Here is a 26,761-nt window from a genome sequence, read left to right as displayed (position 1 = left end):
AAATACATCATAAGAAAGGATCATACCTGGTCAGTCTGAGTTAGCTCATGGTATATACGTGCGTCGATAGCAGCAGCGACCAGGTTGTTGGCTGCAGTGATAGCATGGATGTCACCAGTAAGGTGAAGGTTAAACTAGAGGACATAAAACATATTAGTTACGTCATCCTGCTGCAATTTTAATTTATTTCAATTCATCGTAGACAGATGGAAAGAGAAGTATTAATAGCAATGTTAAAGTGGGTGAGGGTGGAGGGGGAGAGATTGCTCAGTGCAGTATGTGGAAGAGAGGAAAGAATTTCTCTAAAACAGAAAAATGCCTCCTCCACATTTATGTCATTTTACAAACTTCCAGAATGAAGCTTCCAAATAAAAAGTTTTTTTTGTTTTGGGTTTTTTTTTTTTTTTTATGAGAACAGTTCTCACAGGCTCCTTGACACCTGAGAAGACCACAGTATGGCACATCTGCATTGTTCCTCCTTCACCTCCTGACCCACTCATTATTTGCACAACAGGTTTCACACATACTTTAGCCAAAGCTGCTGCTGCTCCCACAAAGATATCTGAGCTAAATTGAAACTAGCAACCTTGTGTAGTGCTAGCAGTAGAGCTGTGGTTGCACAGAGCTCTGCATAAGCTAACCACTCAAACACAGTATCGTAGGCAGAACTTGTAGACCATGTACTACACAGTGACACTGCTAGTAGTTTTCTTGGTTCTATCTCATTAAAAGACAGTTTGAGTGGGCTTGTCTACATGAGTTATCTGGCTGCACTGTAGCTATACTGACAGAAGACTTGGGATATATAGCTTACGTGACAAACTTGCATTATGGCAGGGGACTAAAAGGTGTGGTTAAAACAATCCTTTTCCTCCACAGCAGAGCAGCAAAGGAGGAAGATGAAAAGGGGACATTGGAAAACGTGGTATGACAGAAGACCTTATGGGAACACTTCGTTGGAGCCTTGCTACTGTGGTCTTAAAAAACAGATAGCTAAAAGCAGAATGGAGCTAGTCACATACTGATTATAACTCCTAATTAGTAAATGTTAATTGTTGACTCATTCTACATAAATGCAACAAGAAGCAATTATTACCACCTTGGTTCTGCAGTACAAACGCAGAAGTTTTTCAATTGTTAATCTTTCCCTAGGATGAAAGCTTCATGCAGAATTATCCAATGATGTATGAAGGTCATTAGTGCAACTAGTGACTCCAGACACTTCGATTTTATGAGACATGCATTGATTAAAACACCCCTAACAAAACTATGTGTAGTTATACCATGTGGGTCATACTTAAGGTCCTTTCAGCCAGTCTAGTTCCAAGACTGGTGCTGTTTCCCACTGCTGCACACAGTTTTTTGGCTCATCTTATTAACACTCCCAAACAGGATGAGATTATTTTTCCTGTCACATCTATCATTCACACATGTTCTTGGCACCTGACTAAATCAATATTCTGCCTCCTTAACATTTTTATCTTTTATGGACTTGCTGCATCAATTGGAATGAACAGCCCTTTTGATCATTTCTGCTTTTCTTCCTAGAATTGCCCTGTGTCAATCTATAGTGCACAAAACAAAGGTAGAATTATGCAGGCAATTACTTTGAGAGTTGAGAGAAGCACGAGAGCACGTGCTACACGTGCCTTTCAATTCCCTGCCCCCAGACACAGGATTTTACTTGTTGCCAAGTCACGTCAGAAATATGCTGCAGTGCCAGTCCCCCACAGGCTGAGGTCTTGGCGTTACTGATTCCCAACTTCCCTTTTCCCATTTCATGTTAGTAATCTAAAACACAAGTACACCAAAATAGCTCACAGAAAGAATTGGTGACCAGTGCTGCTGACAGAACTACTTAATATGCTTCCAAAACTTAAGTCATTATTATCTTCATTTCAGTGCCGGGAAAAAGAGGCACAGTATGTACTTTGCTGAGGGTATGCAGCAATTCAAAGGTAGAGAAGGGGAGGGAACAGAAGAACTGGCAATTCCAAGTTCTGTGAAGTTCCCTGACCATGCAGTTACTCTTCCGAAAAAAACAAAGATGTTTGTTTCGCTTTGGGTTTTTTTTTGTTGTTTTTTTTTTTTTTTTTTTAAAAAGCTTTGCTAAAATCAAGCATCCAGTTCTTGGGAGTGCTACACCGGGCCATAAACAAAAAAGATTTAATAAGTTGTCTGAGTGTAGTATCTCTTAAAGGTCTGTGAGCGATATGTGCTATGAGGCTTTGTATAAAGAATTACCTCTTCCATGGGGATAACTTGACAATAGCCACCACCTGCAGCTCCACCTACAGAGAGACAATAGTCAAATCATGCAAATAAAAGTCTCTCTAGCCCAGACTGGTATTACATGTGTTTGCTTAATGGCTTTGAGAAGGCAGCTACTGCCGAGCAGCTTAGTTTAAATCCCACCACAACACTTGAAGACAACACTGAAGAACTTAACCCAAGGTTTTTCATTCTTATAAGAAATGTAATTGTAAGTAGTAATTATGTAAAACTACACGCAGTAGAATAAAATCTGAGTGCTATCTTTCCCCATTTGTCCAGCTGCAAGCCACAGAACAGCTCATACCTTTTATACCAAAGGTTGGGCCCTGAGAAGGCTGCCGAACACAGGCAAAGACATTCTGGTGAAGGTGTGCTCCTAAGGCTTGAACAAGACCAACAGTAGTAGTGCTTTTCCCCTCTCCCAGGGGAGTAGGGGTTATCCTGCAGTGAAAAAGCAGAACAGACACAATGAAACCCTTGTAATAGGTGAGACTAAAAAAACACTGGGGTGAAACAGTCACCCAGTGAATGAAGTTAATGCCAATTCAAATTCTGGATTGGCTCAGACTTCAGCTAATCTTCATCACTCTGAAACTGGAATGAGTTTGGCAAGTTATCACATAACTGCCAAAGACTGTCCTCTGAAAAAACTTGCTAGTTACTGCTGAAGGCAGGCTACTGGACTAGAAGAACCTTGGCTATCATCCAGTCTGCCCTTCATAACCCTGACCTGCAGAGCAAAACAATTCATCTCAGGAAAAAAAATGTTAAAATACACTCCCACAATTTGCCAGAAGAGATAAATCTATTTCCCAAACCACTAGATTTTCAGTGTGATTTACTAAAACCCCAAGCACCCCATATAGTCCAAAAGTACCAAAAGACAATACAATGACAAGCCACGCTAATAAAACTTCTTTTCACCTGGACACCATGTAAGTGATGCCTCACTTAAGTAAGTACTTACCCAGTAACAACAACGTATTTGCCATCTGGCTGGTTCTTCAGCCGTTTGAGAGCTGACAGATGAACCTTGGCTTTAGTTTGGCCATACAGCTCCACCTCATCAGGAAGTAGGCCAACTTCTTTTGCAACTTGTTCAATGGGCTTGGCTATACAAGACTGCGATATTTCAATATCGCTTAAAGAAAGAGAGCAAGATCAATTTATAAGTCAAAAACTTTTCACAAATTCTCTGCTTCTGGACAGTATAAACTACAAACACCCAACCCATGTTTTAAATATTTTAACCCCTTCTAGTTAAATGAATCAATCCCACCAATACTGGCTATACTAGAATAGACACATCCTCAGAGTTTACTTTTTGAAAAACAAACAAACAAACCAACCAACCAACCCAGGAAAAAAAACAACGAAAAAACCCAAGCAACACCCCTAACCTCCAACCCAAGAATGCCTTTTTGTAGGCAACGTCTTATGCTCCCTTATGGCGACTTGACACCCAACAACTGCTACTTCAAGATGCTAGGTTTTTGCCATGTCAGACTGAAAATTTTCCAAAATACAAGTATCTTGCTATTTGCTGAATCAGACACTGTCTAGCTGGCCTAAAGAGTCTGTGGATGTCCATGTACAGTGCTTTCTCTCTACTTCTCTCCAAACTTCAATGCCAGCTACAGTCTACATACACGTATGCCCCATATTATGCAAAGCTTGGGAACAGAAGCAAACACTATACTGCGTGAATACCAACAGTGGCTTCATTTGAAAGCATTACCTTGGAACAGGCATCTTTAGGGTAAGCTGGTTATATTGGATGTTCCATTTTCCAGGCTGGAACTTCTCCAGAAAACGCTGCGCACTCTCTACTGTGCTCTAAAATGAGCATGAGAATACATTATAGCAACCACCACTGCATGAACTGTGCTGGTTAACAAAGAAACTCAGAAAGCTTTTCCTCTCTCATATGTCTCAGTTTGGGATTAACACAAAGTGCTTTCATTAAAGCATTTGCTAACAATCCAGAATGAGATTTTGCTCATAGTTTTCTTAAAAAGAAAAAAACAACAACCCATCTCTATCTATCCGTCTACCTGTCTTCCAGTGTGTTGGATTTTTTGGGTTGTTCTGTGCCAGCAGGGTTCCTTAAGCAAAGCAAGAAACAGAAGGAGCTGGCTTATACTGTTACTGTCTTCCTTTTTATCAAATCACCCTATGGATAGTGTTAGAATTACAGCCAGACCATTGTGAGACAAGCCCAATCCTTACTGTTTTGAGAGACCACACTTAAAAAAACAACAAAAAACAAACCCCAAAATAACCCCAACCAAAAAAACCCTCTGTCCTAACATTTCCTTAAGGTCCATCTTTTCCTTTGTTAACTGAATCCAAATTGGACTAGAAGTTGGAAATCCTAACTAGACCTCTGTAAGAGCAACAAGGAAGCACCAGTTGCTTTGGTAGCGTGCCTATGGTCAGCAGCAATGTACACCAAAGACACACATAAAGGAGATGATCAGTAGTCTCACAGTCTGCCCGCATACCTGCATTAACATGGCCACAGTCATAGGCCCAACGCCACCAGGAACTGGGGTGATGTAGGAAGCTTTTTCCTTTGCTGTACTGTATGCCACATCTCCTACAACTCTTTTTCCACTGGCCTTTGTGCTGTCTGGGGATTTAAGAAAAAAGTAAGTTCCACATCACATTTCACCAAAACAACAGACGAGGCAGCACTGACTGAAGTGGAAATCTTTTCCTCTGTTGGAGTAAACAAAACAGAAGCTGAGTACCCAGGAAGCCGTAAAGAAAGATAAAAAGCTAAAACAAAAATCACAAGATGAAGCTGTTTTCATCATACTTCACTCAGAGTGTCAACAGCTCATGCAAGCTCATCTTCCCATCAAGTGCCATTTATCCTCAGACAGATAGATCTCCCTTTCGTTGAGGATGCAAGTATTTTCTCAGTGGCACATGGCCCACAGGGCACTCTGAAGATGACTCCAAAATAAATGCAGAGGGACCAAAGCACAGACCAAGTCTTACATCTGTGCAATAATAAAACACAAATGGGACACACAACAGAGATATCACCTGAACCGTCCTCTCAAAGCTGCTGCTGTATTGCTCTGAAGGATTAATAGAGTTTCCAATTTGAAGGAGATATAAACCAATGGTGTAGAAGTGAGAGAATAAACATGGTTGACTTGTTCCAAAACCCCAGGTTTACATTTACTTTGTTCCACTTTGGAGGAAATCTAGGCCTTACTACTGAACAAAATCACCTGACTTTACAGAAACTGAAGATAGAATGTGCTAAGCTTTTCAATTATTCATTGCCATTCTAATGAAAGACTAGTAATACTGCAGTTCACAGAGATCAGAGTCTTGTCAAAACAAATCTCACAGGTGGCTTAAGAGAGCTCCACTAGAATAATTTCCTTTCTCTCTGGCAAAAAAAAATTGCTATATCCTATTGTATGACATGACCTGACAATTCAGAAGCAGATATAACCCTTTTTTCCAGTGGTGACCTTTATGCTTACCCACAAAGAGAGAGAGAAAGACAAAATGCATTAGTAAACTAGCAGTCATCTAAGGAACTTGCCGTTTATAGACAGGGCATACCAAAAAAGGTAAATTTAAGTTTCTCCTGGAGTGGCAGATCCTCATTTCAGGTATGAGGACTACAGGTGACATTTAAGCAATGTGAAAAACCCTGAAGGGCAGCTTCTGGCCTGGAGCTAATTCACAGACAAACGCTGGGATTATCCACGTGGCTTCCAAGCAAACTTGTGCCAATATACACTCAACTGTAACGTTTTTGGTGGATATATGACTGCAAGCACACAAGACCATACATGACCCTCATCTATAAAACATGAGGCCACCTGCTTGCAGTCTGTTTCTTTTTCTGGGGAAAGGTGTTTCATGAGGGATCCAACAAAATCTGATCTTTTCGCCCTGTGATGCCAGCTTGATTCCCAGTACATGAAGATATAAACAGAGCATCAAGTCAAGGCTTTCTATATCTTTCTAGCTGCTCTGGTGTTTGAAGAGCATGGCACCAAGATCTGCAGAGGCTGATCCTCTTTTGCTGCTCTCATAACCCACTGTTCAAGGTGCCTTGTTGGCTAGGGCTGGAAAATCCCATAGCAGAGGGCACTGAACAGGGTTGCTTTCTCCATCAGGACTCACAGAGGGACACTCCAGAGACTATGCCATCTCTGGGAATATCCTCTGGCTGCACTGCTCCCCCTTCCTGTAGCAGAAGAGTTTCTACAGGCCTGGAATAAAGCATTCAGAATATTTGCTGGACTAGCCCTCCAACTGCAGCAGTGGGGAGAGAAAGACAAATACAATCCAGTTTGGAAAGGGAATAAGACACACTTGTCTGCTCTAATAGAGGTCTCAGGAGATCCTTTCTTCCTCTCTCTTTACCTGGAGATCTGGAAGAAATTCTGTTCAGCTGTAGTACCCATGAGCAAAAAGCCAGATGTGCCTAAGCTGTCTATTCTAACCTCCAAACTGGCAGCCTTGGGAGTATATGGACCACCCTCCATTCAAAAGCACAACAGCTACATTTGCATGGCACTACACGGCTATAACTTTTTTTAACTCCAACTTGGCAGGTCTACATGAAGTTAATGTACTGATTTGTCAAATCATATTGGGATTTGCCTGTACAGGGCACCCCGACTTGCAAAGTATAGGCATATCCAGAGATTGCCATGTCCTCCAGCTGCAACCCACATCTACGCCTGGGAGGCACCCAGCTGGGTGCACTTACAGCTATGGTAAGATGTATGGCAATGGTACTATTTCTCACCCTACCACATTCAAAGCGCCATCAGAGCTAGCAGCACTATTCTATCTGTACAGCAATGTAGCTGGGGAAGTTGGCAAATTAGCTGCCACTCTTTCTGTAGCATTGCAATTCCCACAATTCTGGCACTGATTTCCCAAAAGATTCATCTGAAAACTTTTCTACAACCCATCAGAAGGGAAGAAAGAGGCAGGAAAACTCAGCAGCTTCAGAAAAGCACAGAAAAAAAGTCTGTGGCATCCATCATTTTGAAATCTGATGATTTCCATGGTATTCTATCAAGCCCTGATTACTGAGTCTCACGATGCCACTAATGGCATTGCCGTGCAATGCTGACTAGGCTGGGTGTACAAGAAGCTCAGATCTCGGTGCACTGCCCAAGGCAGACTATTGGCAAAGAAACAGGGATGTGTCCTCGAAGACGCAGTTCACATCAAGCCTGAAAAAAAGGTCATACCACCATATGTCAGAAACACAATGGCAGTTTTATTTGCAACATGTTAGTGGGGGACACTCCAAGCCATTCTGCATCATGAAAATCAGCAGTGACCCTATGGGTTTTGGCAAATTGCCTAAGTTTGGGTAGCTTGGCGCACGTACATGAAGCAACAAACAGCAACAGCAGATGACTTTTTAATTTTAATTACACAGAGGACTAATGTTTTTAAATGGAACTCGGTGTCATCTTTGAGGAACAAGACTGCTGAACAGAAATTTCTTTACATTCCATTAAATAATGGCAACAAAATGACTGATTAATTATGAAAACTACCTTTTAAAAGCCTTGTGGGTGTAGCACAGAGATAGTTGGATGGTGACTAATTTTCCATATCATTCAATATCTGTAATTTGGATTTAAAATGAGATGAAAACAGAAATTGCCAGACTGTCTGTTGTTCCTTTATAAGGAAGGAGCAGCTAAGTGAAACCCTACCCTAAAATCTATTACGTTCAAGCACTTTATTCTATGCCAGAGCCACTGTCACCAACTCTCTTGCAGGAGATGCTTTGTTTCAAGACAACAGCCATTCAAGCCTAAGAAGTTAATGTTGTGATTCAACAAATCCACAGCTACTTTAAGAGACTGCTTGCCATTTATGTATTTCAAACAGAACAGCTTAATCAGATCTAACTGCAAAGTAATGACAGCAAAGCTGCACGCTCACAAATGACAACAGCAGCAAGACTTCACTATGCAGTTGCAGCAAATTACATGGCTATTCTGTTGTAACCTTTCCTAGGCCTCCTCTTTCCTCTACTGATCATCAGCCTCATTGAAGGAAGGAACAAAACTGCCACTGATCTGCTTTAGGACAGTACTTCAGACCAACCTTTTTTTATTCTGGCATCTTCAGAGGTTGCCATCATTACCTAAGATAGGCTTAAAAAAGAAAGAAGTCTGCATTGACTAGAGACACCAAGGAAACAGTATCCATGTACTTACTTAGCAACTGCATTTATATACAAATAAACAGTTCCCCACTCTTTATACATTACCCACGCACCTGGCACATGGTTAATTCCACAGTCTATTACGATTGCACCAGGTTTGATCCATTCACCTTTTACCATTTCAGCTTTACCAGCTGCAACCACCAGGATATCAGCTTTACCAACCTATAAAAAAAAGCCAAACAAAACAACTCTGTATTACACCGGCAGTGGAAAAAATGCAGAGCTGCTTCAGCAGCAACTTAGATCAGCTTCAATCGCAGTGAAACTGTGTGCTCACCCACTGCCATTGGAGGGATGGAAGGGCATCGTCAGCAGTTAAAGGTAGCTAGCAGTTCCTTGGCAAGCACAAATTCCTGCAGCCAGAAATTATGGCCTATTTTCACACTCCTACCCTAAACTGTTGCTAGTCAACACTTCACAACCTCCTTTGAACTCCTCCATGATTCCCAAGTGGATCACACAGACTACTTTTAGATAAAATTAAAGCCTTCTGCATATTCTTATCCTCCTCCCTTCAAATATCCCTGCATATTCAGCTGCTCTTTTCAATGTTAGAAATATACCCAGCACTTATCGGATGGCAGCCAAGAACAACCCCTGCACAGAACTCTAAGCTGCACTTCACTTACGGCAGCACTGCCTTGTAGTTTTTAAGTGCAGGACTGTGCAACATAAAACTCCAGGGAAAACTGATTGTAATTCGGCACTAATATTCGTTCAGATGGTGCTTAGTAAATTTGACAGATCTGGTCACAAAGCTGGTGCTAGAGACTCTGACTGAAGTGTGTTGTCAGTTCTTGCACTGCTTCATTCATGTTTGCTTAGGAAGCTGCTATCCCTTGGAATATTTTTCTTTTAATTTTCAAGGGAGATAAACTATTTTTAATATTTCACTACGAATTAGCACTTCAATTGTTAGTCAACCTAATGACAGTCTTATCGAACAGCAACTTAACAGCATGAAGCATTGCAGTGTTTCTGATCTTCCTTGTGAGTTATATTCAAATACACCTACCCTCTTTTCAGCTTTAATACTTGCCTACAGAGCCTGGCAGTGTTGATTGCTCTACGAAATCCAAGTAGGTGGCAGCACAGCAACACACTATTTCTGTCACTCTCACTGCTTAAGAGGAAAATGGTACCAACTTCCAGTCACAGAAAATAGACTGGAAAAAAATAACCTGGAGAAAACATTTGGTCTAGCATTTCCCAGCCATTAAAGCAAAAGACCACCTGGCCTTTTCGGCAAAAACCAAAAATATATTCTGTCTTTCAGGCCACTACTTGGAGATTAGGAAGGGATGATTAAATTCTCAGCACTTGACCAAAGTAAAAAAAAAAAAAAATTTTATTATTATAATTAAAAGCTGCTAATTAAGGACCAAAAATAATCAGGATCCCATTCCAGCAGAAGTATTTACACACCATCCAATGAACAGGACTGGGAAACTGTTTCAGATGAAAGACAACCCAGACCAAACAACTTAGAGTAGCAATACACCGAGTAGCAATGTGCAGCTGGCAGCATTGTCTTCCAGCAGATAACTACAGCCTCATGCATCAATCCTGTCCTTACCTCCTCAGCCAGTGTTGAGGTCTTTGAATGGCAAGTGGTTACCGTTGCGTGATTCCAGAGCAGCAGGTCATGCATGGGAGCACCAACGATCTTACTGCGACCAACCACTACAGCTCTTTTCCCTGCAACCTGGATGCCTGCACCACAGAAAGTTAGGAGAAAGTAAAAATAGGTCATTGTGCATTCCAGTACAAACTAACTCAAACAGCTCTGGAGTATTTTGGTCAGTTTAAGTCTGGCTCTATTACTTCAGGATACTAGTTTTCTTCTGGATTGTGTGCAATAAGGAACTGGAGATGGGAGGAAGGAAGGACCACTTTAAAACTAGGTCTTATCCTATCCGAAAAGGCAGAGATGAAATGTGGCATCTTGACAAAAGTGTCAATGCAAAGCATAGCCTTGCAAGGTGCATAATTTCTCTTCTTATTGAAGCCTACTGCACTTATGAATAATGGATGAAAACCTCCTTACCTGTCTGCCTGATAAGCTCCATGCATCCTTTTGGCGTACAGGGAATAAAGCAGTCTCCAAGGTCCCCTCTAGACAGTTTCCCAGCATTGATGCTACTTAAGCTGTATTTTGAAAGAATAAAGGCCAAGTAAGAATTCAAAAAGAAATTCAAAAGAAAAAAGAAAAAAAAGTTTCTTTCTGGAGTAGCTGTCATGCTCTCCAGGGGTGAAGTCAGTTTACCCATCTACATCCTTCTCAGGTGCAACAGCATTGGTTATTTTCTCTGTATTGATGGGTTTATCAGAGTCAAGTGGCAGCTGCACTATAAAGCCATGAACAGCAGGGTCTCCATTCAAAGAGGCAATGCACTTGAGTACCTACAAGTAAAGAGCAAAAACCTAATGGCCAATAAACCGATACAACTGATGCAAAGGAAAAAGCACAAACCTATCTGGATTAACAGACACACACACACACAATATGTTTAGTTTTTCCACTTAAGAGTATAAGTAACTCAAATTTTTATTTTTAGAAAAATACCTTGTACGTCTCTAAATTTTACACTGTAGTGTTTTAGTTTATTTAAAAAAAAAAACAACTCAGCAGGTTCCAGTTCTTTTTTCACGAGTTAATATCTTGTGGGTAAGCAGTCTTTTTTTATAAAATAAGAGGGAAAATATACGTTCATCTCTTGAGCTCAAACCCCAAATAATGTATTTTTTCATTATTGGCTGTATTACTTACGTCAGCTTCTGTTGCTGTGTTTGGCAGTTTTATGTGATTGGCACTGATCCCAATCTGCAAATGAGAATACCAACAAATTATCTCATTTCTGAATTGACATTGGAGATTGATCTGGCTATTCTCTCAGTCCAACCCAGCCATACATTCTGACACACTTCCCAGGTCTATCTCCTGTTCCTGTGGCTACAGTCCTATTATTTGGAAATACCATCAACGAAAGATCAGTGCTTTGCCTACTTAGATTAGTCCATACTTCAACTGTCCTTTACAGCTTTTGACATGAACAACGTCATCTTTGCTTGACAGCATACTGCCTTGAAATGCCATCAGAGAAAATGCCAGCTATCACCTAGGGAAACGGGGACTCATCCATGTTCCCAGCGCCGCAGTAGCATGTAGTGTACCAGTTGGTGCCAGATGCAACGCAACTGCAGGTACAAGACATTCAGGGAAGATAAGTGCACGGCCACAGGTCAGGAAAGACAGAGCATCAGCACTTCAGATGCATCTAATCTAGGAGATATCACACACAAAGTAGCACCAACGCACTGTTGGCTGCTGTTACCGGAGTACCCCACTTGGCCAAATGTCAGGTTACACACCTATACTACTTCCTTGTAACAAGGAATTCAGGCCAGCATTTGTTTCCCCAATACAGGTAAAGCTTAGACAAAACTATTTGATTTGCATCTGTTTTTTTTCATATTCACATTTGACCTCCTGTAGGAAGATAAAAAGAAGGATTACAATTTTGGGCATTACCTCAGCAGCAGCCTTCAGCTTCATATTAATGTAGAGGTTCGAATCATCCCGATTTCCAACCTAAGGATGAAAAGACAGTTGAGTCACAACTGCAGAATACAGACCCAGTCACAGGCTGAGGTAGGCTTAACCCTTAGCTTCCTTTGAGCTACGCCAAGGAGACAGAGGTATTCTTGAATAACTGTAAAACTCTGCTACTTGCTATAAGTAGCTGGAGCTAACAGGGAAGTGTTCTTTTGAGTAAGAGGCAGCTAAACACAAGTTGTCTAATCTCCTGCATAAACAGTATTTACACCTGTTGAAAAACCTTAGAAACACGGTGCTCTCCAAAGCAAAAAATACTGCCTGCCATCTCATCTGAGAAGGTTATATCTCTAGCTAATTAACATGATCAGCAGGTGCTAATAACATCCAATTATCTGGTTAAGGCTTTCAGAAAAGCTAGGCCTCTTTGACACCCAGGAATCTTTAATTTTATGCACGTATATGTATGTGCCTTGATGGAGAGACTTCTGCTGCTGCTGTTTTGTATCTTGAGAATTTTCCTGCTGAAGAAAAACCAACAAACAAGAACAAAGTGAGGCACAAAGGGAAAGCAGCAAGTGGAACAAATGCTTGTAAGTTTTTGGCAGTATTGGGTGATTACAGTCCAGTTGCATTTCGGAAGACTGCTTGCAACATCCAGTATGTTTTGTTAAAGGTAACACTCCTTGTAACCATAAGAAAATGAGGGACAAATAAGGAAAAGCTGATAAGCAAATTCTTGCCATTCCCTGATACTTGGTAACTATCCCTGGTTCTCACACAGATCACAAGCTGCTGGGGTGCTTGCATTGCCCAATCAGCCAGCATACACTGGTTCTTCTTCCCTAGGGTTAAACAAAGGGGCTGTCTCCCCTTTAAAGACTGCTGGGTTTAGGGAAAGGTAAGCTTCATACAGGGAAGAAAAGAAGGAAGAAAGTAGGCATCAGGAGATGTCTGCAAACAGATCACATATATTGTGCAAAAGAGGACATTCCTGACTACAGGACAAAAAATAAAGATTAATTAACTTATTCTTTTTGCTCAGAGGACACCAGATACCTCCTAACAAAACAGTACATATTGTGTGGGGTGCTACACATGAGAAACAGCTAATTGTCCTGACTTAACTGAAAAACAGACAGCCGAGAACATCAGTATTAGGAGATGAACTCCAAGCCCAGACTGTTTGGTAGCTTACAACGGTGTCAGAAAGCCAAAGACCAAACAGGTTGTAAAGGACTCTGAGACAACCCAGGATTGAAGAGAACACAGTCCAACCGAAAAAACAATAATCCAGTAACACTACAAGACATCTATTTTTGAAGACAGTTTACAAGGTCAGCAGTTCAGCGACTTCCATCAAAGCACCTCTTACTAAATTTTATATAAAAGACCTTCCTCCTTCCTTCTAAACACCTGAAGAACACCTTCTGTGGAGAAGGCCTTCTTAAAGCTTATGGAAAAGAAAACCAGGAAAAAAACAAACCACAAACAAATTTGCTCCTGGCACTGAAGAGGAGCATGGTCTTTGTGTTCTATAGTGGTCTTAACACTGGAATCCAGAGACAGGCACCAAGAGCTTTTCAGAAGTCCAAAATACTGAATAAGGACAGAAACCACTTATTTAAGCAGCCACTGACTGTCCATCAATCCTTTGTGGCCACACAGTTCCTTCCTGTTACATGACACTTGCTACTGCTAGTCACCTTCTGATCTAAGCACAATGAGTTTCCATTTTTTATAGCTGTGAGGAAAAAAATCACCTTAATTCTGCTCAAAGTCTCTTGGCCAAAGGTGGTTTTAGGTGTTGGTTTTCCCCCCCCCGCCCCCCTTCTCTCTTCATGTTCTGATGTAACAGCAGACCAAATTCCTTAATAAACACCCCATTTCAAATTTCTGAAATTTCTGAAATTTCTGCTTCAAGCACATCTCTGAAAGCTGACAGGCTTTGGGGCTGGCACAAATACATAGACTTGGAATAGAGTCTACAAGCACTGCTTCCTCGTAATAGGCAAGAAGCCTACTTTCACTGTTTCACAAATATAATGCCCAGAGAACTGCAAGGGTCTGATGAAAAAAACCAAAACCAGACCAACCCTCAAAACCCAAAAATGTTTCTGGGCCCCAGTACTTGGAGAAAAGATATCACAGAACTGTGTTACCATCCCACAGAGAACTCCGCTCTTCCGTTCCTTATATAACGTTACCATTGCAAGGCAGCTTTGATAAGAGTTCAATCAGCTGTGCACTTACCATTGCAAAGCAACACAGACTTCCTGTAGTTGTCATTAAACAATACCTGCAAAATTGCGAGTCCTGGTCTGAAGCCTGGAAATTTCTCTTTCATCTCAACAACTTGCTTCTTTAGTCTCTCTCTCACTTGTCTGAAGAGAGAAAACAAACAAACAAACAAACAAAAAAAACAAGGTAGAAGTTAACCAGGGGGCTGAATTCTCATACAGTGCTAAGTCAGGAGTTGAAAAGGCCACAGATGGGCAGACTGGCAAACATGTACTTATGCCTTGAGGTCACAAGTTCCAGCAATCTCCAAATAAGATTAATGTCCATAAACCACTAAGACACTTAAGAAGTTTAATTCAAACTTACTTAATTTTTTTTTTAAGTCCACACTGTGCTTCTTGGCACTCATCTTCACGTTCTCATAAGATACAACAGTAAAAAACCAAAGTTCAGAATTTGGCATGGGAATTCCTGGGACTTCAAACTCCCTACTCCAAAGCAAATCCTCCTTCCACATATACCATACCAAATCTACCTGTCTTCCACGGGCACCAGTCAATGCTGTCATACATGCTGTCCTGGTAAAGGATGATGAATCTACAATGGTAGAACTCTGGAAAATAGCTAAACAAACAGGAGGTACCCAAAGATACACCTTTTCTACGGTTGTTCAATACGATGTGTCTCTATTTCCTGCTTGCTTGGCCTAACCCAGGCTGAGTAGGCTGAAGTCCTACGCCCACCTTCCTGCCTCCAGTCTGCTTCTGTGCTTGACAACATGCATTCGAGAAAATGCCCCCAGCCCAAGGGCTTCCAAACAAAGCAAAGATTTTTCCATGGGAGCAGGAAGGAGATGGGAGGTGGACAGGCAAAGCAGTGAGGAAAACTAGCTAAAACCTGGTACACAGCTCAATTCAACTCTTCGGCAAAGAAAAGTTAAAGGGTACAATTATTAAAACACAACTTTGAAATGGAAGCATGAGAGGATTCACTTATTAGTTAGTTACTCTAGCTAAGATGTCAACTCACACCCAGTTTGCTATGCAATGTTTTAGAAAAAATGGATACCCATCAGTGATAAATTAGCAACAGACAGCTCAAAAGCCACTATCACCACCCTTCCCAGCCTTGCACTCCTCTTGTAATTTCTCAACCACTCTCCGGCCCCATATGCATGATCCTTCACCAGGGAAGGTGGTGAGGAAGAGGTCCTGGTGCCAGGCCCAACATGCTCTTTCGAATTTGAAATTCTGTCAAAAGCCTGGGTGCAGAGCCAGCACCAGTGCTCATTTCCTCATCAGAGGCATTTGGGATTCAGAGAGAACTGACTAGTGTTCCCATCTGATAGGCTCACAGTGCTGGAAGGAAGCTGTGGCCCTTCACCGCAAATGTAGGAGATACTCACTCAGAGGCAAAAGCCAGGTAAGCAAACCTCACAACACCCTAGAGGCTTGACAAGTCTGTCTTCCTCCACATGATCTCCAGCCTGCATCCCAACTACTATTCTCCAAAGAGATAAGGCACTACCATCATGCTTAGCAAATCTACCCTGCTCCAAACACCCTACCGTTTAAAATACAGATGGTCGTCTTGTGCTCATCTACCCTCAAATCAGTATCACAAGGTCTGCTACTTCCCAAATGGAACCAGACTTCCCAGACTGGAAGAGGTGCTGTTGGTACCAGTCCATTAAAAACGTGAACAGCACAGGTATGGGGATGGAGTAAGTAAATGACGCCAGCTGGGAGGCTGTGATTCCTGCCATACAGGGAAATTTCTGGATGACAGATAGCCAGTGAAGCCAACTCTACCCTGCAGCTGTGAGCTCCAAATCAGAAATGCCAGAGGCAAGGAGAAAGGGAAATGGGAGCAGCACATGGCTCTGCTCCAACCCAGCAGCACTGATCTCAGGGGACAGTTGCAGCTGGCCCAGCCAGAAGCAGTCCTGAGGCAGTTATAAGTCCTATCTTGAGGGAATCGCACAACCTCCTGCTCTGTCCCAAACCATGCACCACCTCTCTTGCTGCATCCCGAATCACACAGTTAGAGCTCTGCTGCACCTGAGGAGCAGGTTCAGAGTATTTATAGGTGTTTGTGTCTGGCCAAGCTGTTCAAAGTCTCTTAACAAGCTTTGGTCAAAGAGGTTGTTCTCAACCTTTCTTAAGAAGTAGTGGTTCCTAGGTTTCCTTTAGCTATCACCTCCATAAAAGATTTGACTCTAAGACTGGCTGATGAATTCAGAAAACAGTGTCATAGAAAGCCTTGTCCTAGCAATTCTTCACACTGGAGTGACAAAAATTCATCTTCTGGGTAGCAAAATCACCAGCTGCCTCTCCCTACACTCCAGCTGCAAGCCCTTAGAGAAGGCACCAAATCTACAGCTGCAGACACAACAGGGCCCAAGCTCACAAGCAGCCCAGAACAACAATGCAGCAATCTCAAGGAGCATCAGAAACCTAGTGCGTGTGCTGTGGGCCAGGTCTGTGAGGGAGCTAGTTCTGAGAACAGCCACCGGTGTTCCAGTAAGGAAGGCACAGCACTGGTTTGTGACCTGCAAACAAAACCAAATGCAAACAAACATGAAATATATCATAATTTATGACCCAGTAAAGCCCTCATAAGGGACAGTTAACTGGAAAGGGTCTCATGTCTGGGTTTTACTTTTAATCCAGTCTTCTCAGTGGGGAAGAAACAAGCCCACTCAAGGGTCTAGTTTTCCTAGGTCCTCTGTGAGGCAGGGCTGTGCTTTCATCTCCAGCAGCCGTGACTGTTCACATATTATATTGCTGTCATTTTCTGTAATTAGGCACTAGCTCACTTCCCCTTCAGCTACTAAAGAAAGGTAACATGCACAAACACACAAAGTGGTGCTGCCAGTGCTGATTTGCTTTAGGAGCCTTGAATTGAGAAATCACTTGCTAGACAGCCACCTAGTGTTAAGTACCACGGCTCTCTAATTACCACAAAAGCCATAGGTGCAAAGGTTTGACAGAAAATCAAGGAAAAAAAAAAAAGTCCTTGTTTTAACAAATAAATCACAAAATAATCTTTGCAAGCCAGCAGCTATTTGGTGATACAGTTTGCAAAATTCTATTGTGGACTTCAGGCATTCACAAAGATAAAAGTTGATATTGATAAACCAACATTTTTTACTAGCTGTATGAAAATGCTTTTAAGTCTTCAAACATAAATTTGCAATTCTACATGGCTGTTTCTCCAAAAGCCTTCCCCCTGACGCTAAGTGCCCCTCCTGTGCCAACACACTCTTTCACAAACAAACTCACACTGCAGACAAGGGTCCAGGGTCCACACAGGTTAAGGACAGCACATGGCTCTAAGCATACAGTGCAAAAGGCAGCTCCAAAGATTAAAGAACTTGTTAGCCTTTCTTTCTGTAGACTGCAACAGTAAGCTGAATTTAAATTCATCAAGTGAATTTCCCAAAATAACAGAGGACAAATCACACTTCTTCAGCTCTACTGTACATGAAAAGAGAAGCACAGCTGCCATGTCTGTGCTTCCTCAGGCAGACACCCACCCTCCACACAGGATTACGTACACACAATGGCTTGGGCGGTGAGGACACACATCACCATACCGAAGGTGACACCAGGCTGTGTTTCTGTCCCTTTCATGAGTAATAGGGTCCAGGGTCCATGTGAATAATGCCAAACTTATGACCTGGCAAGTACCTCCTCAGAGACAGTGACGCTCTGGAAGAGGCCTGCCCCCCAAAGTGGAGGGTTTGGCCTTACTGTCTGGATTACAGATTGCCCAAAGGTTTCAGAAACATACATCAGAAATGCTCTTGCTGCAGCCCTTCAGAAATGGCCATACACAGCTGATGGTCCTCTGCAGGTCCTGTACTATCTTGGTTAAAGCTGTTGTCCCTATAGCCATTCCTCCTTACAGCCTGCAGCACTGCCACTGCTCACTTTCTGTTGTCCCCATGACAAACAAACTGCAGTGTGGAAAGGCAAGGTTCCCCTTCTTCAAACCACCATGGCACCATGTCCTAGCTAGCAGGACAACTGCATTATCTTCAAATACTGTGAAGCGGCTGCGAGCAAGCACACCACAAATCATCCTAACATCCAACACAAAGCATACCCCAAAGACAAGACAGAGAAGAGTCTCTCCCGGGGAGAGTCACAGGTTGGCTGTCCCAGTGGCACTGGGATGGGAAATGCCTTGGGAAAGTCTATCTGAACGCTGTTGGTAATTCAACAGATGGCTCCAGTTGAGGGAAGACACCATTTAGACAACGGAGCTGGAAACAGTTCACAAGTCTTCTGCCCTCTTGTCTCATGCTCCACCACTGCATGATCCTGGCACACCGTCATCATCTCCTAGAAGTGCCTGCTACTTTCTACCACTTCCACACTCCAAGGTTTTTAACCACTCCTTTGGTTGTGTCAGCTCAAATACTTGCATAAGCACTCTTCAGGCCAAATAAATACACGAAGGTGCTTTTGCTTCTTTAGACACTTTTTCATCATGTCCAGAATTCTAATCCAAGGAGGGCCACAAAATGGCTGAGCTGAAGAAGCATCATCTGTAGGGGATGGGATAAACAGCATTTAAGGAACTTCTCAAATCTGGCTGGCTGCCAACAGAACAACAAAGTTGAGTTTCACACAAAGCTGAGTCTTTAAAGCTTACACAGAAGAGTTTGCCCCAAACATGAGTTATGATACCATGAACTGTCATGACCAGCTTCCCATGCTGCAACACCAATCACACCAATCAGATCTGCATCCCAAAACAGATACCACATACAACACCCAACTATTAAGTGATTTCATCAGAGGACAATGTAAGAGAAATAGATAAGGACTCAATCCACATTTGTGGGGCTGCAAGCACAGCAGACAATACTCTAGGCCATATTGACAATGGTCTGTCTTCACAAAGAGTGGTATCACGATTTTCTTCTTTCCACAAAGGGGATGTGGCAGTCCGCTACATGTTCTTTCCCTTATAACTCCTCCTTCCCATGTAACCTGGTGCTGATGTGCACAGATGACAGCCCTGTGGCCCTACAGTCCATCGGATAGTGTTTTCTCCTAGCCTGTAAGCTCTTTGGAGCAGGGTCCCATGTTTAAATTCTGTGTCTGTGCAGCACCTAACACAAGGGGTTCTTGCTCCTATTTGGGGCTGCTCTGTGGCACTGAGCAGCACTGGACAGAATCACAGAATCACAGAATCACAGAATTATCAGAGTTGGAAGGGACCTCTAGAGATCATCTAGTCCAACTCTCCTGCTAAAGCAGGATTGCCTAGAGCACATTACTCAGGACTGCATCCAGGCGGGTCTTGAAAATCTCCAGGGAAGGGGACTCCACAACCTCCCTGGGCAGCCTGTTCCAGTGCTCTGTCACCCTCACCGTAAAGAACTGTTTCCGTGTATTTGAACGGAACTTCCTGTGTTCTAACTTGTGCCCATTGCCCCTCGTCCTGTCACTTGGAACCAATGAAAAGAGCCTGGCTCCATCCTTCTTCAACCCACCCTTTAGATACTTGTACGCCATAATAAGGTCTCCCCTCAGCCTTCTCTTCTCCAGGCTAAAGAGTCCCAGCTCTCTCAGCCTTTCCTCATAAGGGAGGTGCTCCAAGCCCTTAATCATCTTAGTTGCCCTTCGCTGGACTCGCTCCAGCAGTTCCCTGTCCCTCTTGAACTGGGGAGCCCAAAACTGGACACAGTATTCCAGTTGTGGCCTCACCAGTGCCGAGTAGAGGGGGAGAATGACCTCCCTCGACCTACTGGCCACACTCTTCCCTATGCAGCCCAGGATTCCATTGGCCTTTTTGGCGACAAGGGCACATTGCTGGGCCATGGATAATTTACTGTCTACCACGACCCCCAGATCCTTCTCCTCCAAGCTATCTCCCAGCAGGTCAGCCCCTAACCTGTACTGGTGCCTAGCATTCTTCCTCCCCAGGTGCAGGACCTTGCACTTGGTTTTGTTGAACCTCATTAGGTTCTTCTCTGCCCAGCTCTCCAGCCTGTCCAGGTCACGCTGGATGGCAGCACAGCCCTCTGGGGTGTCAGCCACCCCACCCAGTTTGGTATCATCAGCAAACTTGCTGAGGATACACTCTGTCCCCTCATCCAGGTCATTAATGAATATATTAAACAAAATAGGACCAAGTATTGACCCCTGGGGGACACCACTGGTTACAGGCCTCCAACTAGACTCTGTGCCGCTGATCACAACCCTCTGAGTCCTGTCCCGCAGCCAACTGTCACTTGTCCCGCAGCCAACTGTCACCTGTCCCGCAGCCATACAGTTCACTTCAACTTAGCACATCTGCGGTGTGGTACCCTTCAGTGCATGCCTGAAACATTCTGGGTAGGATCTCAGAAATTAAATTTCACAGGGGAATTTTTTCACTGCAGGATAGATTTAGCTGGAGTTTTAACAGGAACTCCAAAAAACTTTTGAGGCCCAGTCTGAAAAAGCTGAAGAGTTGTCTTTACTGCACTGTTACGTTCAGTTATAAGTTTAGCCCAATCATCACTATATCGAGTAATATTTGTTAATATTTGACTGATTTATAAACAAACACTTTTCTGATTAAAGGACAAAGTAACAAAACACGCCCCCTAAAAGATAGTATCTGAAAAGACTTTGCAGTTGATGTGAAGTCAGAAACACTCCCTTTCTAAAACAGATAATTCGGTTGAGAATTCTTAGAAAAAACACATCCCTATCGCTTCTGGTGCTGCTGCAAGACTCTTGGCCTGGGGGTGGACTCTGAAAAAGGAGAATCCTCTGGACCAGCGCTTCTCTAGAGCATCTGGAAGAAAGGCACAGGTATCTGCAGGGCAGATAGCCCATTTCCTCATAACTCCTTCAAGTAACTACACTAGGAAAAAGCAGAACTACGTAAGGCCCATTCCTATAGAGCACATGATGTTTTTTACTGCACTGGACATAAATACAGCAGAAACAAAGGAACTGGAGGAGGACAGCTGTACAGCTTTAATTATTTTTCCATTTTACGTTGCCTTCAGGTCAAAATTTGATGCCTTTGGAAGACAAGCTTCAGCCAAACTCCTCAGAGCTGTGCTGGAAACCAAGCAAACCTTTCTCCTGTACGTTGTCTATTAAAAGCTTATGTCTCTTCCCAGGTATTTGCGCAACATCAAAGGTCCTCATCTCTGAAAAGAGATGCTACTATAATACAGAAAACAAACAGAAATGAAAAAATTCACCACTGTATCTATAAATTTAAAGAAAGTAAGCAATGCAATATCCACTGTAAAGGAAGCAAGAAGTTTTAAGGGGAATGCTCTGAATACCTCCAAAACATACTCACTGTACTCAAGCTATCATATTCTCAGATTCCTAGTCACTCTAAAATTGCAGTAACATGTAGCTTGAAAGGACCTACTACACTTCAGGGGCAGTTTCTATGGCAGAAAAAGGAAACCTGCAACAGGCAGATGACTAAGGCAACAAATATGCAAGCAGCCTTTCATCATGTATATTCAGATTCAAGACACTTAAGGCCTACTTTTAAAAAATGCTCCACTATCAGTTAGAGATAGATGTGTTGTACATAGCAATACTTAAGACTGGGTCTAACAACTTTTCAGAGATTACTTTAGACCATTTCAAATGTACATTTTTTGTCTGAATTCCCTGGTTATAGACAGGAGGTACCCAACGAACCTACCTAACCAAACTGGGTTTGCACAGAATGTAATGGAAACATTACCCTTTGCTAAACACTGCATTTTCCTAGGGTTAGGGAAATTTATTTAGCTTTCTTACCAGATGTGTATGTATATTAGCAGCAGGAAAAATGAACAAACTAGAAGACACAACACAGGCCCACCTATACTCAGGGCTTGCCAGCTAAGTAAAAGCTGAAAAGCACAAGAAAGCCTTTTCCTTTAGGGTCTGCCAAATCTTTCAAAATAGCTTGGGCAGGCCACCTATGGACATGCATCTTCATGTTATCCAAAACATGGATTAATTTTTCTTGCTTTAAAAAGGAATGAACGAGCAATGCCTGTACAACACGAACACAGAGACCACACCTAAAGCACTGGTTCCCAACTCCTGCTCGTAAAGCATCCCGAGACCACCGCATTAACAGACAAAACCGGTAAGCCAGCTAGCCATTGTACCCCTGCCTGGGCACAGGTCTCGGCGCAGAGATGCTGAGCGACCGCACGCCGCCCTGCAGGGCTGACGCGGGATGCTGCCAACCAGAACCAGGCAGAGCCACCGCTCTGGTTTCTGGGGGGGGCAACGCAGCCGTCACTGCACCTTACGCTCTTCTGAAGATCTTTAATACTACCTTCATCTAATAACTCTCAGTTTCCAGCCAGGAAGAAGCGAGCTTTGAATGCAACGTAGTGAAAAAGCTTTAGGGTATCTTTCGTTCCAACGGCCGAGCCAGCGCAAAGGCCACCGCAGCCCCACTCCCCGGGCCAGCCGGGCTGGGTCCCCCGGGGCATCCCCCCCAGCCGCAACCGGTCTCCTTTCCGATGGCGGCCATGCCGAAGGGGAAAAACACCCGCGTCTCCCCACGGTCTCTCCCCGCCCGAGGAAACTCCCGCCCTGGGCAGCGCCGGGCGCATGGCGGGAAGGGCGGGGGGGCGGGCGGCCCCCGAGGGGTACGTACGCGGAGACTATCTTGCCGCTGAGGATCTCGGCGGGGGCCATGGCGAGGGCGGGGATGCAGCGGCCGAGCTCGGCGGGGCTCCCGGAGCGTCTGCGGGACGAGTTACCCCCACCCCTGCCCTACTCCGCGCCCCACGTGGCCCCAAACTTTCGGCGGCCGCCGGCCCCACCGCGCAAGCGCTGCCCCCGCCCCGCGGGAGGGAGGAGAGGGACACCGAAGGGCCGCTGTGAGCTCTCCCGCTCCCACCGCAGCGGCCCCGGTGCCATGTCTCCTCCCCTGTCCCTCCCGCCGCCGTGAGGCGCCTCGCGCGCGCCCGCTGAGCCGGGCCGGGCCGCGCGGCGCGGCGAAATGGCCGCCAAAACGCCTGAGAGGCCGGCGCCGGCCTTTCCTGGCGCCCCGCTCTGCGGAGAAGGGGCCTGGTCGGGAAGGATCGGCTGCAGGCGCTGGGAGGGGAGAGGGAAAGCTGCCTCCGGAGCCGGGGGGCTGAGGTGTCGCCGTGGTGGGTTGCTCGCTGCCCGCCAGTCCAGAGGGGCTGGCAGCGGCCGTCTGCTGGTGGTGGGGCTCTGCACATGGAATTCCTGGTCGTATCTTTGCGAAAATTGCAAAACACTGTAAGAATAAGTTCTGCGTTTCATGCCCTGGGGGTAGTACTTTGGTACTCTTGAGAGCTGGCGCTGAGAGTAATTTCTACTCTTCAGGATTTCAAGCTCTTCAAACTGCTGGCTGGCCATCATAGAAAAAGGGTAGTGAAGAAGTGGGCGGGAGTGTGGCCAAAAGGTCATAGGAGTCACCAAGGGTGAGAAACAGGTTCCCAACGGTTCCCTCTAAGGGATGTACTTGCAGTAAGTAAATCCTGTTAGGACTGATGAAGGTGTAGTTTCCTGCCAGGCAGCTTTTGGGACCCATGCAGTCCTCCATGTGTGCTATTATTTATATAACCTTTTTCTTACTGTGCAGGCCAGCACCAGACATTTTAGGACCTTGCACAGCTTTGGGTGGTTTTCTCACACATATGGCAAATAAGTGATTAGGGTCCAGCGAGAGCTGGAGATGGGAAAAGTAGTTAAATGTCACTGAAGCAGACTTGCTCAGGCAAGATAACACCATGACCCAGAGAAGTTAAGGAACTCATCAGTGTTCCCTGCTAATATCTAGCACGTGGTTAGAGAACAGGTCCATGAACCTTCCATGGGGAAGGACTTTTTACTAGGACATGTAATGATAGGACAAGGGGGAATGGCTTTAAACTGGAAGAGGGCAGGTTCAGATTAAACATTAGGAAGAAGTTTTTCACTTTGATGGTGGTAAGGCACTGGAACACGTTGCCCAGAGAGATTGTTGAGGCCCCATCCCTGGATGTGTTCAAGGCCAGGCTGGACGTGGCCTTAGGCAACTTGGTCTAGTGGGAGGTGTCCCTGTCTATGGCAGGGGGGTTGGAACTCAATGATCTTCAAGGTCCCTTCCAACCTAAACCATTCTATGATTCTATGATTCAAGAAACCCGTGATAAAAAGGTTAGGAATGGGGAACTGGCAAATTGGGATCGGTGATGGGATGGACTCACAGTGTTAGGTTGCTGTTGGGGAGTAGTAGCGCATTCCTGTGCCTGCAGTAAAGCAGTATTCCTCTCACTGTTTTGGGACCTAGCGACATCTGCCACATGTGGTGGCAGTACAGCAAAGAAACAGGATAGCCTTACTGCAAATTAACAAGCTATGGAGAATAGGGATTGGATGCTAAACAGCAGTGCTTTTGCTGGGAATTTGAGACTTAAAAGGCCTGTGTGGAATGCTTTCATGTAAGATTTTTGCTTTAGATAGAATGCATAGGTTTGGAAAAATACAGTGCCTGTTGCAAAGAGTTTGCTGAGAAGGCATCCAGTCCTGCTACTCCATAATGTAATTGGTTCACAAAGGGATTTGAGGAACTGTTAGATTTTGAGAAGGGAGAAATGCAGGCCTTGCAGCTTTCACCTAGGGTATAAAGCTGTGAGGGTGGAAATATATGGGCCCTTCTGTTTCAGAAGCTCAGAAGCTTTACTGTTGCTTCTCGGGTATTCTAGGAGGGGAATATAAACCATATAGTTCAAAACTTCTCTGAGGATAAAGCTTTTCTTCTTTGTGTTTCCTTTCATAGTCTAACAAGTGACATCTTTTCTGTTTTTTTCTGCTTTTCTATTGAGGGGAGAGCTTGCTACCTTGAGTGATTACATTGCCTTAAGTTAACAATGTGTTGTAATTGTGGGATTAAAGGTCAGAAATTTCTCTTTAAAAGTGAATCAGAAAAGACAGAAAACTTTGCATTTTAGGTCTTTTATATGCTAAATAGAAAAAGCTAGAAAGAACTTATTTTTCTATTCTTTATTTATGTATTCCCTGTATTTCCTGGAATGCTCCAACAGGCACTTGCAGTATTATACAATCAAAACTGAGATTACACAATTAACTGAGAGAAGGGATTTTTCTAGGCTGCTTAAAATTCTGTGCCTTATTTGTTTCTTCTGTTGCCTTTATCTGAGGTCTGAATGAACTCTGGGGGGGGGGGGGAAACTGTGTTTAAAAAAAAAATGAAGACAGACTCTTTCAGTTAAGGACAGGAAAAGCTCACAAAACCAACTTTTTGCCAAAAAAAAAAAAAAGATTTGACACTCAAGATTGTAGTGTAAAAATATCAGGCAGGAAAAGAAAAAGAAGAAAGACATCTTATTTAAAATATTCAGGTGACCTTATTCACAGAGTGAGCAGAAGAAGGTATTGCTATCAGGAGCTGTAGATTCCTCCCCAGAGTTGCTAACTTGCATGATTTGTATGTGTGTGAGCATTAATGTCACTTGGTGCTTTTCAGAAATTTATTGTATAGTCAAAAAAATAGTAAAGGAAGTAAAATTAACCCTAAACAATTTAATTTATTGTTTAATTATTTTAGAGCCAGATTTTTATTTTGGGGAAGGGACAGACTCATGAATTTTAAATGCTTATGCCACAAAATCAGACTAGGTAACCTCCTTTTGTCATAGCTGGAAGTTCTTTTGTATTTCTAATGTGTCTCATGTGGCAGTCAAGTACTAAAGCTGAGGCTGTTACTCAGAAGTTGTGTGTCATGCCTTTATGTAAGAAAATGTTCTTTAACATTTATTCTTAATTGTTATCCTGAGGTTGAAATACTGGAAATGGGGTCGGAAAGGAACAGAAAAGCCTTTATGTGATGAGAAATGGTTGAACAGACTCTTCTGCTTAGTTCAGTTCAGAGTCAAATCCAGCCCCGAAACACAGTTAAAAAGTAAAAGTTAAAAGTTCATGTATAGAAAATCTCAGAGAAACACAGTGGCAAAGGAAACAAACATTGTGAAAATGTTTTCAAAGTTGATAGCACCTGATCAATATTTTATGCTTGTAGTACAATTCTTTTGACTATATTAATGCAAAAGAATGAGAAAAAAAGTAATGCCATGATAAGAACAGACAGCTCTGAGTATAGTCTGTTTTGTACCAAAGCAGACTTATTTTTGAATGGCTGTTAGGATGAAAAAGGATAAAACCAGTTACTTTAGGATGGGCTGAAGCCTCAGAGTAAGAGAGCTCTCTGCTCTGTTGCCCCAAAACAGTTGTTCTGCCTCACTCACCTCCCTGCCAGGCATCCTTGGGTTTGCTTTGGCAACTCCCCCCCACAGTTTGATTGTTTACCTTTGCATCCACCCCCTCTTACCCAACATGTCAAAAGTCATGGAGCTTGTTCTTTAAAAAAGCCATGAAGGCTGCAAAGTGCATGCCAGAAAGACTTTCAATGTTACTGATGAGCTAACAGCTATG

At 43.5% G+C, this 26,761-nt stretch overlaps 1 protein-coding gene across 1 annotated transcript in view; it reads right to left on the bottom strand.

Annotated features, from left to right (window-relative positions):
* Positions 1-23,090, bottom strand: part of MTHFD1 (methylenetetrahydrofolate dehydrogenase, cyclohydrolase and formyltetrahydrofolate synthetase 1) — a 42,265-nt gene extending 19,175 nt beyond the window's left edge. The window contains exons 1-14 of the mRNA XM_082485455.1: positions 22,953-23,090; positions 14,371-14,455; positions 12,048-12,107; positions 11,286-11,339; positions 10,782-10,918; positions 10,563-10,663; positions 10,092-10,228; positions 8,566-8,677; positions 4,779-4,906; positions 4,013-4,110; positions 3,242-3,415; positions 2,579-2,715; positions 2,245-2,291; positions 27-134 (exon numbers count right to left, since the gene is read on the bottom strand). Coding sequence (XP_082341581.1) covers positions 27-134; positions 2,245-2,291; positions 2,579-2,715; positions 3,242-3,415; positions 4,013-4,110; positions 4,779-4,906; positions 8,566-8,677; positions 10,092-10,228; positions 10,563-10,663; positions 10,782-10,918; positions 11,286-11,339; positions 12,048-12,107; positions 14,371-14,455; positions 22,953-22,993 — 1,419 coding nt within the window. The 5' untranslated portion in view covers positions 22,994-23,090. The remainder of the gene's footprint in view (positions 1-26; positions 135-2,244; positions 2,292-2,578; positions 2,716-3,241; positions 3,416-4,012; positions 4,111-4,778; positions 4,907-8,565; positions 8,678-10,091; positions 10,229-10,562; positions 10,664-10,781; positions 10,919-11,285; positions 11,340-12,047; positions 12,108-14,370; positions 14,456-22,952) is intronic.
* Between the last annotated feature and the right edge of the window lie 3,671 nt (positions 23,091-26,761).

The sequence above is a fragment of the Vanellus vanellus genome, assembly GCF_965231255.1.
Source record: "Vanellus vanellus genome assembly, chromosome: 6".
In the NCBI taxonomy this organism is placed as follows: domain Eukaryota; kingdom Metazoa; phylum Chordata; class Aves; order Charadriiformes; family Charadriidae; genus Vanellus; species Vanellus vanellus.
The sequence above is the reverse complement of the archived record's forward strand: the minus strand, read 5'-3'. Positions and strand labels throughout refer to the sequence as shown.